This window comes from Phascolarctos cinereus, unplaced genomic scaffold (genome assembly GCF_003287225.1).
Source record: "Phascolarctos cinereus isolate Bilbo 61053 unplaced genomic scaffold, phaCin_HiC Scaffold_9;HRSCAF=440, whole genome shotgun sequence".
Taxonomy (NCBI): domain Eukaryota; kingdom Metazoa; phylum Chordata; class Mammalia; order Diprotodontia; family Phascolarctidae; genus Phascolarctos; species Phascolarctos cinereus.
In genome coordinates this window covers 190,754,852-190,769,629 of record NW_027556402.1, presented here as the reverse complement: position 1 = coordinate 190,769,629, position 14,778 = coordinate 190,754,852, and the positions used below count along the sequence as shown (strand labels likewise).

General features: G+C 46.0%; 1 protein-coding gene across 8 annotated transcripts in view; it reads right to left on the bottom strand.

Annotated features, from left to right (window-relative positions):
• Window positions 1–14,097, bottom strand: part of MAN2B2 (mannosidase alpha class 2B member 2) — an 81,280-nt gene extending 67,183 nt beyond the window's left edge. For 2 of the 8 annotated variants that reach the window (XR_013484166.1, XM_020992094.2), the window contains exons 1-3: window positions 13,866–14,096; window positions 4,686–4,832; window positions 1,029–1,134 (exon numbers count right to left, since the gene is read on the bottom strand). Coding sequence is in view for 5 of the 8 variants with exons in the window: in XM_020992094.2 (XP_020847753.1) it covers window positions 1,029–1,134; window positions 4,686–4,832; window positions 13,866–14,024 (412 nt within the window). In the remaining 3 variants the exon portion in view is untranslated. Of the gene's footprint in view, window positions 1–1,028; window positions 1,135–4,685; window positions 4,871–5,551; window positions 5,623–13,865 lie in introns of those variants that run through there. The other 6 variants (XM_078148814.1, XM_078148816.1, XM_078148817.1 and 3 more) reach the window with 5 other exon arrangements.
• Between the last annotated feature and the right edge of the window lie 681 nt (window positions 14,098–14,778).

Sequence of the window (14,778 nt, the reverse complement as noted above, 5' to 3'; positions counted from 1 at the left end):
TGGCCCAAGGGCTTGAAGAATCAGGAGGTAAGAATGAGATGATCTTTACAGCTGAAGAAACTGAGACACAAAGACAAAGTCATCCCAGCCCAATGTTCTTCCACCAGTGCTGTGCTGCCTCTTTGCTTTCCCTGATATTTATAAAAGTACAGAATTTTAGGAAGGAGACATTTTAGGAAGGAGACAAGGAATGTCAGACCTGGAAAAAAAATCTTAGAATCCCAAGATGTTAGAACCGGAATAGGTCTTGGAACATAAAACAAGACTACTGAAGCAGGAAGGGACATGAAGGGCATCCGGTCCAAGCCTTCCTTTCAAGACCAGGCAGCGGATGCCCAGAGATTCCTTGTCTGGAGTCACACAGCTAGTTTGTTGCAGAGCCCTGTGTTAAGCCCAGGTCTCCAGACTTGCAGGTCAACGCTCTTTCCACGGCCCAGCACTGTCTGTTCTACCTCAGAGCAGGCATGCCTGCCTAGCTGAAGCAGCAAGGCACCATGTGCCAGGTAAGTCAAACCACCAGCACCACCCTGACCACCACCTCCTGTCAGACCCTGAACCCAAGAGCCTAGAGAGCAGCAATGCATCGAGCTCGGTGCCCTGAGCCAGCGTCCTGGGAAGCAATCATTATGGAGATGCAGCCTGCCCACTGCACCTGCTGGTGTGTAACCACTGGCCACCAATGGCTCAGAAATGAAAGTTTTTGCCAGCACGGTCCTCGGCACTGTTCAATGGTACAATATGAAAATCTGACAGGATTTTATTAGTGGAAAGAACATTTAAAAAGATATATTACCATCTGCTTTCCAGGCTGTCCCCTAAGGATAAAGAGGCCTTTCCATCTGAATTGTAGCTGATACCTCCCATATGTATTATCTGCCCCCTTAGAAGGTGAGCTCCGGAAGGCAGGGACTGCCCTACTTTTTGTATCCGTAGGGCACAGCGCTTTGCATACAGTGAGTACCTCATAAATGCTTCATTCACTCATTCAATGAGTCACGTGGCATTACTGAATGGGAAAAGCCACAAACCTGTTAGCTGTAAAATCTGATCATCGATGTGGGTCACTGCTTCATCATGCATCACCTGGCCTCCAATAATAAATTCCAGTCGTCCTTCTTTCACTAATTGATGGACCTTTGATAATGTGAAACAGACAATTCCATTAACAATCCAGTCAATAATTAAACTAGAACACATTTACTCAGCAACTATTAGTTCTAAGGGTTTCGTTTTAATCTTACAAGGAGAACAGTGTATAGCAGATTGGATGTAAATCAGAAGACCTAGGCTCAAGTGCTGACTCCATAGGCTAATAGTTGTGTGATGAAGGTAGCTCACTGCTCACATTGGTCAGATGGGGTTGAGGCTATTTCTGTGCTTCATCCTGTGCTGCACTTCATGGGGAGTCCTTCCCCCTCTTGGGGGATCAGTTTTTTCTCATCTATAAAATGCCAACGTCGGACCACCCTGCAGGGGTGTGGAACCTGCTGCCTCGAGGTCCTCAAGGGCGGCCCTTTGACGGAATCCCCAAAAGCATTTGTTCTGTGAAGTTTGGATTCAGTCAAAAGGCCGCCCTTGAGGACCTCGAGGACCACACGTGGCCTCAAGGTGGCAGGTTCCCCATCCTAGGACTAGGGAATCTCAAAGGTCTCCCAGCACTGTCATTCTATGAGGCAAAGCTTTAGCCTTGCGACCTGGTACATGTAGCTTATACTCTTGAACTTCAGTTGTTTAATCAAGGAAGGAAAGAAACAAACATTTATTAAGTACATGCTATGTGCCAGGCACCACGCAAAGCACTTGGCAAATATCATGTCATCTGATCCTCGCAAAAACCCTGTGAGGTAGGTGCTATTATCATCTCCATCTTACACTTAGGGAAACTTGTGGCAGACAGTGGTTAAGTGACTTGGACAAGTTCAAACATCTACCAAGTATCTGAGGCAGTTCCTGTCCTCCATTAGATGGTGAGCTCCTGGAGGGCAAGCATTGTCTGTCTTTCTTTGTCTCTCTGGTGCTTAAGTTCCTGACAGCAGTAGGTGCTTATTATAAATGCTTATTGACTATCTGACCTCTGTATGGTACTTTTATTTTTGCTTTTCCTTTAAAAAATTATTTTATTCCTTTTTTCCAATTAGCAAGCATTTATTTTCTCTCCTTTCCTTTCCTTTCCTTCCCATTGAAGAGAAAGACAGAAAGAAAGAGAAAGAGAGAGAGCGAGCGCAAATCTGCACACTGTTCATGTCCCAAAACGATAGTTTCATTCTGCATCTTGAGTCCCACTTGTCTCAGTCAGGAAGTCAGTGGGTGAGGGGCTTTTATCCATAGCCCTCTGGAATTGTAGTTGGTCACTGCACTGATGAAATTTCTCAAGCCCCCCTCCCCCAATTTTTTTTTTGGCTAGGCAATGGGGTTAAGTGACTTGCCCAGGGTCACACAGCTATGCGTGTTATGTGTCTGAGGCCAGATTTGAACTCAGGTGTTCCTGACTCCAGGGCCGGTGCTCTATCCACTGAGCCACCTAGCTGCCCCCTCAAGACTTTTAAAGTTGTTTTTTTCTTTACGTTGGTATACACATGGTCCTCCTGGTTCCGCTCACTTCTTTCTTCATCACTTCGTATTACTCTTTCCAGTTTTCTCCGACACTGTCTAGTCATTTCCCACGGCACAATGATGTTCTGCTACATCAACAGACCATAATTTGTCCAGTCATCCCCACCAGGTGGGCATGCCCCTTCACTTCTGGTTCTTTGCCAATGCAAGGAGAGTTGCAGGGAATGTCTCTTGTACAGTGCTTTTGAAAATACAAAGCATGTTCTCTTGGCAGGGTAGGGATGATTCTCCCCACCTTCCTGAAGAGGAAACTGAGGCTCGAGGAGGGCCAGGTCTCACAGCCAATCAGCGGCACAGACTCCTGTCCCGTTTCCCAGTCATTTGCTTACATGGAATTTTAGAGTGACGTGGGTATTCCTGCCCTGGAGAGGCACAGATAACCAAGAGCTGCCTGCGTACAAAGGAGCCACAACCAGGGCTGTGCAGGAAGCTGCCCTTCCCCTCACTAAGTGGTGGTCAGCCCAATGGAGGAGGCAGTACAGCTGATCTGAGCGTCTAGAGAGAGCTAAGGATGGCACCAGCCTCTCTCTTACTTTGAGGCAGACTGCAGGAAGGGACCCGGCCTCTGGCCCATAATAAGATAGTTCTTTCTTTCTTGAAGGACCTCTTTCTACGCTACCTCCATAAGTTTCCTGGGGGTTTTCACAAAGTAGAAAGAAGAAGTGATTATTATCCCCATTATTTTACAGATGAGGAACTGAGGTACAGAGAGGTTAAGTGACTTGCACAGGGTCACATAGCTAATAACTCTCTGGGCTGGGATGTGCCTTTACAGACACTGCTGTCCTCATGCTGTATAGCTTCTCCCTGGGCAAATCTCTTGGCTGAACCTCAGTAACCCTCTCTGCAATTAGGATAAGTATCCTTACACTGTCTACTTCACATGGTTTTGTGTGGCAAGTATTTTGCAAACCATAGAGCAATACAGAAATGTGAGCTATTATTATTTTATTTTTTAAAGTAGACTTTTCAGCTGTAAGAGGGTGGGGACCACGTCTTATCGAGCCTTTAATTTTCCCCAGCACCTAATCCAACGCTCTGCACAGATCAGCCCTTAAGAAAAGTTCAGGGGGGTAGAGCCAAGATGGCGGAGTAAAAGCAGTGACCGGCTTGAACTGTCTGCCAAACCCTTCTAAGAAAAGCTCAGACTGGTATATGAACGGTAGGAGTGAAACATCTTGGCCTTCTCAGCCATTTGCTGAGCCTTCTGCTTCAACCAGGTCCCAGAACCCAAATGCTGGGGTTAGATAGGCCTTTGCAATCATCTTATTGACCCCCTCATCAGGCATATTGGAACCTGATGCTCCAAAAAGGGAAATGACCAGGCCAAGGTCACACAGACAGAAAGTGGCAGAGCTGGAATTTGTCTAAGGTCCTAGGAAGAGAAAACAGTTTACCCATGAAGCTATCACTGCACATTTCTTAACTTTGTTTCTTCATCCCTTGAATTAGTGGGTTGAACAGAAGGACATTCTAACTTTAAATGCTATGATAAGGAAAGAGGATAGGGCCTGGGTCTGTGATTTCACTGGCATCGAGGCCTCCTGGTTGGAGAGACTCTGTCTACCAATGCTGATAGGCACCTTCTCTGTAACTTGGAGTGTTAGAGACTTCTAGATTTCCAGTATATGTCGGTGGCTGCACTTGAACCCAGATCTTCCTGGCTTTATCTTTATCTACTAATTCCTTGCTGCCTCTCAGGTTTCTCTAAGAAATACTGGCCTGGTCTCATCTACAAAAAACAAACAATAAAAAACCTACAATGTTATTTAGCTTCAACTCACTGATAAGAAACAGAAGGCACAATTGTTCCACAATGTCAGTGCAAATATCATTGTAAAATTTCCTGGTGGGGCTTTTAGAATTCTAAACCCTTTAGAAAAAATGCTGCTCACATTTATCAAAAGAAAAAACAACCTTTAACAACAGATCAGTGGTGCTCCTTTGACCTTTTTTTTTTTTTACAAGTTGTTTGACTGAGTGTGGTTTCCTTTTCCTTTGAATGCTGCAGCATCCATTAAGAAAGCTTTCTTAGCTTCCAGGACAGTAATTAATAAATCAAACACAATTACCTGATGTTTCTGGGTGTCTGTGGCCACTCTGCTCCACCAGAGCCGGAAGAATTCTTGCTCCACAGCAATAAATTTGCGCTGCTTCCCTCTGTTCAGTTCCTCGGTGACAGAAGTGTAGACGTTGGCTGCATAGGCATGCATGCTCTCCTGCAGAATGTGAGCAAGGCAGGGTGGGGGATGACAGCCTACAGTACACAAACAGATTGAAAAGCAACAAGATGACCCCTTCCCCTAAACTGGACAGTTGGCCATGATACTAGCGGCTAGAGTTCCACAAGCTCTAATACAGGCAAGACACTGGGCAAGATGGTGCTTGCTATTAAGGACATGAATGTGACCGGCCTGGTGACACAGAAGCGTCCTTACCCAGCCCTGTGGTTTTCTCTCTGGCCAAAGCACACAATTTATATTGCACAGGGCCACCTAAGGCAAGTGCAAAAACTGACAGCTGCTTAGGGAACCGGCTCCGCAGAACATCCCTGTTCTGTCCCTGTTCTGCCCCATCGAAGTCTTACAATACCCATTTCCCTTACTTCCAATGCAATCAGCTTTACAGCTACCATACTGCAATACCAGCCCAAAGGCCCAGGCTATCCCAGACAGCAGCCCAGTGGCTGTGAGGCTATCCCTGCTTTTAGCTGCGGCCAGTCTCAGGGTAATAGGCTGGTGCCCTCATTAGGACTGTTTTCAGCAGTGATTTCCTTTCAGGGCAGCTCAGCTGTGGTGAAGATAAAGCCTTCGCATTTATATAATAAGCACTTGTGCCTGGCACATAGTAGGTGCTTAATAAGTGTCTATTGATTGATTGAGACAGTGTAGTATGATAACAATGGATTTGGAGAGAGTTTAGAGACCTAGGTTCTCACCTTAGTTATGCCAATAATTCACTGTTATCTTGAGGAAGTGACTTCCCCCTTCTGGATTTCAGTTTCTGCTGCTGTCAAATGAGGGAGTTAGATGTGAAAATTTCTAGGGTCTCTTCCGGCTGCAATATTCCGTGATTCTAACCCTTCACAGACATTACCTTAACAGTGTCAGTAAGTGCCAGCAATATGTTTTATCTCACTGTGCAAATGAGGAAACACTAGTCAAGGTTAGATAAGAGGTGGGACCAGCCCAAAATCACAGAAAGCCGAGACCAGAAGTCTGGCCTCCTGACTCAACTTCCCATGCCTATAATAGTACTTTAACTTGGAATGCTCCCTGAGCTATGTTCACAGGCATAATCTCTATCTCAAGAGGAATTTAAACATTCACAGAACCTTAACAGAAGAATTTGTACATCTATTCTATGAACTTCATAAGGAACTGAGAAAATCATTTCACTATGGTCCCTCAATTTCAGGAAAGGTAAACAGTATAGTATTACCCACTATTACAAAGTCACTGGAAGTTAGAGCTTGAAGGGTTATTTTGAGACTTTCTGTGGTAATCCTACCATTGGATAAGTAAAGCCCAGAGAGGCACTTAACTTCCCCAAGGTCACTCAATGAATTAATGTCAGAATGAGGGTTCAAATCCAAGTCTGTTGACTCCAAATTTAGTGTTCTTTCAAATTCACCAGATTGCCTCTCCTTTTATTAGATATGAAAACAGTGCAAAGCTCATTAATAAGTGTCTACATGGAGAAAAAACAAAAATAAGACTTGAGCTGAGAGACACACACTTGAGAGCTGGGTTCCAATATTAAACTAACTACAAGCAAACCTATTCATGTAGAGAGTTCCTCACTAACAAATGTCTTAAAATAGAAGCTGTATGTGTACCTGACAGGACATTTTACACACACACACACACACACACACACACACACACACACATAACATAACAACAGTTTGGCATATATATGTGTGAAAAGATATGTGTGTGTGTGTGTGTGTGTTACATATACATAAGAGGATGTGTATGTATCTAATATGTGTGTATATAATGGACATATGTACATACACAGAGGATATAGGTGTCTATGTCTAAGGATACACGTAAGTATATAGAGTATATATATTCATACATACATGCACATATAAAAGAGATTCATGATACCTGTGGGAGCTGGGCTAGGTGATACCTCCCCAGGTGTCTTTAATCTTCTATGATTATAAGAAAGTTCGATGAGCTTTGGGTCAAAAACACATGTATTCCAGGGAAGATTCTACCACTCAATAGCAATTAATCTCAAGCGCTTAATACCTTTCTGGGAGTCCTGCACAGTGTTCAAGATTATCTAAACCTGTTTCCTCATGATCTCCTCAACTCCTGACCACCATCACTACCCACTTTGTACAAAGAAATAACATCTCTCTCCTTTGTCCTACTGAGTGTCTACTGAGACCTCATTTCCTCAGATTCTGGCCTGAAGGTTCAATTTTGACATAAGTAGGTTTTCCAGCCAATTGGGAAAATCCTACTTATTACATGATCCCTAACATTTTTCTTTAGACAAAACAGTTTCCAATCAGTCCAAACTGATCAGTTGTTTTTTGACACGCTAACCATTAAATACCAGGGTAGCCTCCCTCCAGCGTTCCCTTCTTCCCACCCTCCCCATTCCTTCTCTCTCCTCCTCCTTTCCTCCTTCCTTCTTTTTCTCCCTTCCTCTCTTCCCAGCAGGAGGTGAGGGAGGTGGGAAGAAGAAAAACAATAAATGCTTGACGAGTGAAAAAAAAAATTAAATAAAGAAAATGAAACCAGGCTCAGTCCTGGCTTCGCAGAAGACCTTTCATCTTTTGAGAAGAGTTCAAAAACTTCAGTCACTTTCCACTCCATAGCAAGGGCTGTGATTAGCAAAAGACAGACAGACAAGTCCCTGGGAAGAGCTTCTCGGGAAGGTGAGGAAAGATATGAACAATAATAAGAGTTCTCATTTCTGCAGCCTTTAAAGAGTTGTCCTCGTGCTACCTCTGAGAAGTAAGCAGTATGTCTGATTATCCTATTTTACAGATGGGGAAATTGACAAGTGAGAGGCTAAGTGATTTAGAGGTAAATCAGATTTGAGTCCTGTGCTCTTTCTCCCCCACACAGTCATTTATACACAGGGCTCAAGGGACCGATTCAGAGATAAGTCCCAGCTCCTACTCTCGAGGGGCTTACAACCTACTTGGGAGAAGGGGAGGTGGAAGAAGTGGGGAAAGGGAAAGCCTCATGAAGGGTGTCCCTTTGAGCGGGGCCTTGAAGGGAGAGAATTCAAGAGATGCAGGTGATGGGCAGTTTGTGGGGGCGTCCATTCCAGGCATGGAACACAGGTGGAAGGCATGTATCTAGGACAGGTAAGGATGAGAGCCGGGTATAAAGAAAAGCCCAGTTTGCCAGAAGAACTGAATCCAAGATGGGAAGTAAGTAGGTCCAAATAAAGATGGGGAGGTAAGCTGAAATCAGACTGTAAAGGACCTCTATTGACTGGATTAGGAATTAATACTTGAAATAACACTAGCAGCTAACATATAGCACCTACTATGTGCCAGGCATTCTGCTAAGCACTTTCCAATTATCTCACTGGATCCTCACAACAGCCCTGGGAGAAAGGTACTATTATTATCTCCATTTTACAGATGAGGAAACTGAGGCAAAGGAGTTAAATGACTTGCCCACGGTCAACCAGTTAATGTCTGAGGTGAAATCTGAACTCAGATCTTCCTGACTCTAGGCCCCTTGATTTATCTACTGTGCCACCTAGCTGTCCCTATCTGACAGGTAAGATGGAGCCAATGAATGTTTATGCGGGGAACAGTAACGTGAAGAGAAACGTCTTTAGGATGTTAACGTCAGGTGCAATGTTGTGGTAAGGGTACCAGTCTTACAGTCAAAAAACCTGAATTTGAGTCCCTGTTCCAACACTTATTAGCTTTTTGCCCCTAAGAAGTTAACTTCACATCCCATCTACACCTTGGTTTCTTCATCTGAAAAATGGGGCAGCTAGGTGGCTTGGTGGATAGCATTAGACTTAGACTCAGCAAGATATGAGTTCAAAATCTGCCTCAGCAACCACGTAACCCTGGGCAAATCATGGTAACTCCTGGGCACAGCTTTCCCATTGGTAAAATGGGGATGATAATGATAGCACCTACTTCACAGGGTAATTGTGAGGATCAGATAAGATAACACATTAAACCTTAAAACGCTATGTAAATGTTAGCCGTTATTATTATTAGGAGACTAATACTGGCCCCACCTACCTCACAGGGGAAAGGCATTATGAGGGCGACCCAGCTGACTATGCTGCAGGCCTCTCCAACTTTAAAGGATTCCTCCCAACTTTGAACTCCACGGGGTGCTCGCTGAGGGAGACAAGGCAGGCAGAGTTCAGACTGCTGCTTGCTATTGTTCAAAAGGGATTGTGTTTCTGGAAGGGCAGCTTTCAGGGCCCAGCTGGACTTGTTTTAAAGGCTTTATCTTCCCAGGGGGGAACCAGAAATTTCACAACACAGAAAAGGAAAAGCAAAACAAAACTCTATTGGGATCTCTTTAGTCTCACTTGGTTTTTCCCCTCAATCTTATCAGAAGTTGAAATGGGGCCTATGAGGTGGGAATACTACCGTGAAAAACACACTAGACTGGAAGCCAGGAGGCCCAGACTCTATCTAGTCCTAGTGATGAGGTCTAGAGGTTTAGGGGGGCTGGGACCCCAAAATCATGACATGCAGGTCCTGTCTGAAAGATTTTGACCCAAGCCTTCTTTCAGCCAGAGACAAGGTTTATTAAAGATCTGCCATATTAGCCAGACTCTTAAGGAACCTAGCATCTGTGAGTTATTGGCTAGATTGTAAGAATCTGAGTACCTTAATGGAGACAAGATGGACCTTACATACAGAGAGACTGTGGGAGAGACCTAGGAGTGGACAAGTAGTCTTTGAGGACTGTGAGGTAATAGAATGCCAGGGACCTGGACCACATGGCAAGGGAAAATGGAGCCTAGCTAGGATTAAGAGTGGGAAGTGGCTGGGGGGCCACAGGGAGGTAAGACAATGGAGGGCTAGACTAGGTTTAGTGTAACGGAGAATTGGGCGTAACCACAAAGAAAGGCCAGTTGATTGGAAGCCTCAGGAGAACCAAAGCCAGAGATTTGGCCAGGTGGGAAAGTCCAGCGTTTTTCCTTTTTTCAAGTGGGGCCACACTTGAGGACACAGAGGGTCACACGTGGCCTCCAGGCGCAGGTTCCCCACCCCTGCCCAAGAAAAACCAACTGGCACTTTACATAACCTTGAGAAAGTCACTCTTACTGTGCCTCAAATTCCCCATCTATAAAATGGACATAACAAGGCCTGTATCACTCACCTCAAAGGAGAGCAGGGATGATCAAATAAGAAAATGAAAGTGCTTTATAACCATACAACTCTCTATAAATACAATGTGTTATTAATTTCCAAAGAGGAGCTCTAAAAACCTCCAAAGCTAAGGCAGTTTCTTTGGAAAACCAAGGAAGTGAACAAAATTACCAAGGAAGGGAGTGCAGATAGAAAGGGCTATGGAAGCTACTAGAGGAACAACTTAATTAGGAAGTTGAGAGGAGGATGAGAAACCAGTGGTAGTTTCTTAGAAATTGTGGAGTGATTAGGGAGGAGAATGGGGAAGCTGTAATATCTCTAACGCTGAGGGGGTAGAGAGAATCCAGTAAGAGAATGTACGTGGTCACATGTCAAAAGCAGAAGAGAATGAGGACTGAAAAAGGCCACGGGATCTGCTGATTAGGGGAACCCAACTGTAAAGGGTCATGACTCAATATACAATAATAATAACAGCGGGCTTTTATATAGCACTTTAAGGTTTGCAAAGCATTTTAAATGCTATCTTATTTGAGGTGTTATTCTCATTTGACAGATGAGACTGAGATTTCAAACTAGTGTTTGAAGCAAGATTCTTCCTGACTCCAAGACCAGCTGCCCAGAAGCTATTCTGCTACCAACAAGATACTAAAAGTACTTACAAGGTAGTGTTTGGATATTTCTGTTACGCAGAAGTGGGTGGAGGGGATGGTTATGGAACGCCATACAACGACTGCACAGGACTAAGAGGCTGCAGGGGTTGTGACAGGCGTTGGTGGAAGGAGTATTCACCCCAAAAAGTCAAGAGATCCTGTTCTCCTGCTTCAGCATAGTATAGACATGGCCTTGAGTTCCCAAGGTTATGTCAGCAGAGCACAAACCATGGAAAGTTCCATCAAAATCAAGACTTCTAGTGAAGACCTAGTGAGAGCTGGTTTGTCTGTTATCCAAGGGCCAACCTAGCTAAAAGTGGCCAAATTCATCACCAAAGGTCTGGTGACAAGGTGATGACTTTTTTGGCCACAGGAACACATCACATTCATCAATCAATCAATCAACTAGCATTTATTAAATACCTACCAAGTGCCAGGTGTGAAGAGGCTGTAATCTGCCTTTCTGAACAAAGATGAACAAAACAGAATTACAGACCCTTAGAGTATTAATTATAATGTCAATAATATGACTAATGGGAAAATATGCTTAACATGAATGTATATGTAGAGCCTATATCAGATTGTACACTGTGGGGGGGGGTGAGGGGAAGAAAGGAGTGGGAAGGGAAGAAAATTTAGAACTCAAAATCTTTTGGAAATGAATGTTGAAAACTAAAAATAAATTAATTAATTTTTAAAAATTTCAGTGGGAAAGCAAAAAAAAAAAAACCAACCCAGTGTCAATGATACCTAATATTTTTCCTGGCACAGCTACCCTATGAAGTAAAGGGTACAAGTACTGTTAGCCCCATTTGGCAGATGAACAGAGGTCCAGTGAGATGAAGTGATTTGCCCAGAATCACACCCGTAGTAAGTGGTAAAGTTGGCCCCATAGAATTTAGAGCTGAAAGATAGCTTAATACAGCATATTAGAGCTGTGAACCTTGGTTCACAGAATGTCGGAGCTCAAAGGGTCTCTAGATATCATCAGGGTGACCCTCTTCTTTTATAGGTAAGCCCCAGTAAAGAGAAGTCATCGGCCCAGGATCACCCACGCAACAAGCGGCAAAGATGAGGCTCCAACCAAGATCTTTTAAATCCATGTCTAGTGTTCCTTCCATGTCGTCTCCCACCACACAAGTCAGGGATGGAAACAGGGCATACTGAGAGCAAATGAACTCCTGGTTGAGGAAAGGAAATTTATACACATAAAACAAGGTGAGAACAAATCAAACTGGGTAATATAATCCAGTGTTAGATTGTGTAGAAGAGTAAAGAGAGGGGAAATGTCAGTGTGGTATGCTGGCAAGAATCATAGGAGTCACAGGACCTGGATTTGGGTGAACTGAGGAGTTGCTTAATCTCAATGGACTTGTTTTTCATCTGCAAAATGGCAGAACTGGACTGGATGCCTTACAACATGCCTTCCAGCTGTAAATCTATGAACAGTCAAGGAAGGCCTCCTGGAAGAGGTAGGCTCAAGTGTGGCAGCCTAATGTGGCACAAAAAACCCCACCTGGGAGTCAGGAGACCAAGTGTGAAGACCTTGGACAATTAGCTTCATATCTCTGGGCCTCAGTTTTTCTCATCTGTCCATCTGTCTTGGACTGAACGACCTCTCAGGCCCCTTCCAACTCTAGGGTTGATTCTATGAGATTCCTCAGTCCTCACTGACAAATCTGAAAGCATCAGAAATCTTTTAGGTGATTCTAGGCAAAGAAGTTAAGCATGCTCAGCACCCAGGACTGCCTTTAAACCAACAGGGTCACCTGCAGTCAAGTTTGGGCCAACCTCTTAACTCCCACTAAGTCACTTTTGAATGTGTGTTAGTTAGACTTTGGAAAATTCACTCTATTTAATGGCCCTTCAGGGACCTCCTAACTTCCCATCCTTTTGGCTAAAGGCCATCATTTTGAGTTTTCATAACACCCTATCCAAACGCCAGCTTGGGCATATTCTGTTTCAGGCATAGGAGACTCTACAACCATCTCCTTTCAGAGCTAGAAGCCTCAAAGATAATTTAGTTCTAATCCCTTTGCTTTACACAGACAGAAAATAAGACTGGGATATTAGAGAATTGTCCAAGGTCACACAGCCAAGAAGTGGTGGAACTGAGTCCGAAGTCCAGGGCTCTGTCCATTCGACCCTAATGCCTGACTATATTCTGAACAGTACCTGATTTCTCATTTTGACTGGGGGGGGGGGTGCTGGTCCCTTGGTACTACAGATGGGACCAGAATAAAAGACCGCAAAGTGGCTTCAAACTTGAATGGTTCTGGGAGTGGGGTGGGCTTCAAAACTCCTCATGTAGGCAAAGAGAGGGGGAACTGAGGAGAGCATAACTTTGGCATCTGTGTCTCCCAGTTCTGAGGTTCAAGGGACCACCCACTCTCCTGGGGCTGTGAGGACAGCTGGAATGTAAGATCTGCTCCCCTTGAAACATCCCGATACCCCCTTGGAACGCTGAAGAGCTGCCTCTGAAACACTGAGCTGCACCCCTTACAACCTCTAGCTGTCCCACTTTAACACAGAACTGTCCCCCTTGCAACATTTGCTTGTGCCCTTCTAACACTGAGCTGCCCCCTTGCAACATTTGCTTGTGCCCTTCTAACACTGAGCTGCCCCCTTGCAACATCTGCTTGTCCTCTTCTAACACTGAGCTGCCCCCTTGCAACATCTGCTTGTCCCCTTCTAACACTGAGCTGCCCCCCTTGCCAACTCTGGTTGTCATCTTGGAACGCTGAGCTGTCCCCTTGCAACATCTCCTTGCCCCCTTCTAACACTGAGCTGCCCCCTTGCAACATCTGCTTGTCCCCTTCTAACAACGAGCTGCCCCCCTTGCCAACTCTGGTTGTCATCTTGGAACGCTGAGCTGTCCCCTTGCAACATCTCCTTGCCCCCTTCTAACACTGAGCTGCCCCCTTGCAACATCTGCTTGTCCCCTTTAACACGGAGCTGCCCCCCTTGCCAAGTCTAGTTGTCCCCTTTAACACTGAACTGTCCCCCTTGCAACACCTGCTGGATCCCTTGCAACATTTGCTTGTCCCCTTCTAACACTGAGCTGACCCCCTTGCCAACTATGGTTGTCATCTTGGAACGCTGAGCTGCCCCCTTGCAACATTTGCTTGTCCCCTTCTAACACTGAGCGGTCCCCCCCTGTCACATCTGGCTGCCCCCTTGGAACGAGAAGGTACCTCCGTGGAACGTCCGACCCCCCCACAGCCTTTAACACTCCGGCAAACCCCCCGCAGTGACGCGCTTCTACCTACCTGGACAGTGTAGACCCAGCCCACGTCCATGTGGCTGTGAGGTACCACGAAGGCCCTCAGCCCGCCGGGCGCTCGGCCTCGGAGGCCGCTCGCTCGCGGCGACGACAGCAGCCATAGGGGCAGGAGCCACAGGGGTGGCAGCCAGGCCGGGAGCCTCATCCTGGCCGGACAAGACGCCTACCCTACACTCCAAGCCAGCCAAGGAGGATCCAGGGCTCCTGGACTTCCGCCCCCGCCCCCTCACACCTCCCCTCCCCCCCCGGGGGGGGGGTCAACGCGGCTACGGCAAGCCAGAGGGGACTCGCCGCTCCGAGAAGGCCGCATGCGCACTCCCCTCCCCCAGCCCTAGGGTGGGGGTGGGGTGGAAGATGAGTCCATTAATTGTGTAATTAATAGTGTATGCAGTGTATAATTTGCTCATGCAGATAATTACAATTAATAGTCTTCCAGGGACCACGTAGTGGGAGGAGGAGGCGCTGCCTTTCTTTGACAACCGCAGCGGGCGGGAGGCTGCCGCATCGCTACCATGGAGAGTTCACGGTGCAGCCCGAGCCCGCCGCACGCGCAGCGCTCCGCTCCCGGGAGGCTCCAGGGCTGCGCAAACCCGGTGCAGCCCTGCACAGTCCCGAGTGCAAGCACCGCTGGTCACAACAGAGGAAACTGAGGCTGCCCAGCGGGGAGCGCAGCGCCGGGCTCCGAATGAGCGCTGAATAAACGCGTTACCTATCTGAGAGTTGGCAGGGGTTCTCAGGGGGTCCCGACCCTTGGTCCAGCTCTCTAGCCACTGAGCCAATGGGCTGCCTTAGCTGTGGTGGTCTGGTGAAGCCTGTGGATCCCTTCTAAGAATCACGTGTTTTCTATGCATAAAATAAAATACAGAGGATTACAAAGGAAACCAAAGATTAGTGAAAAT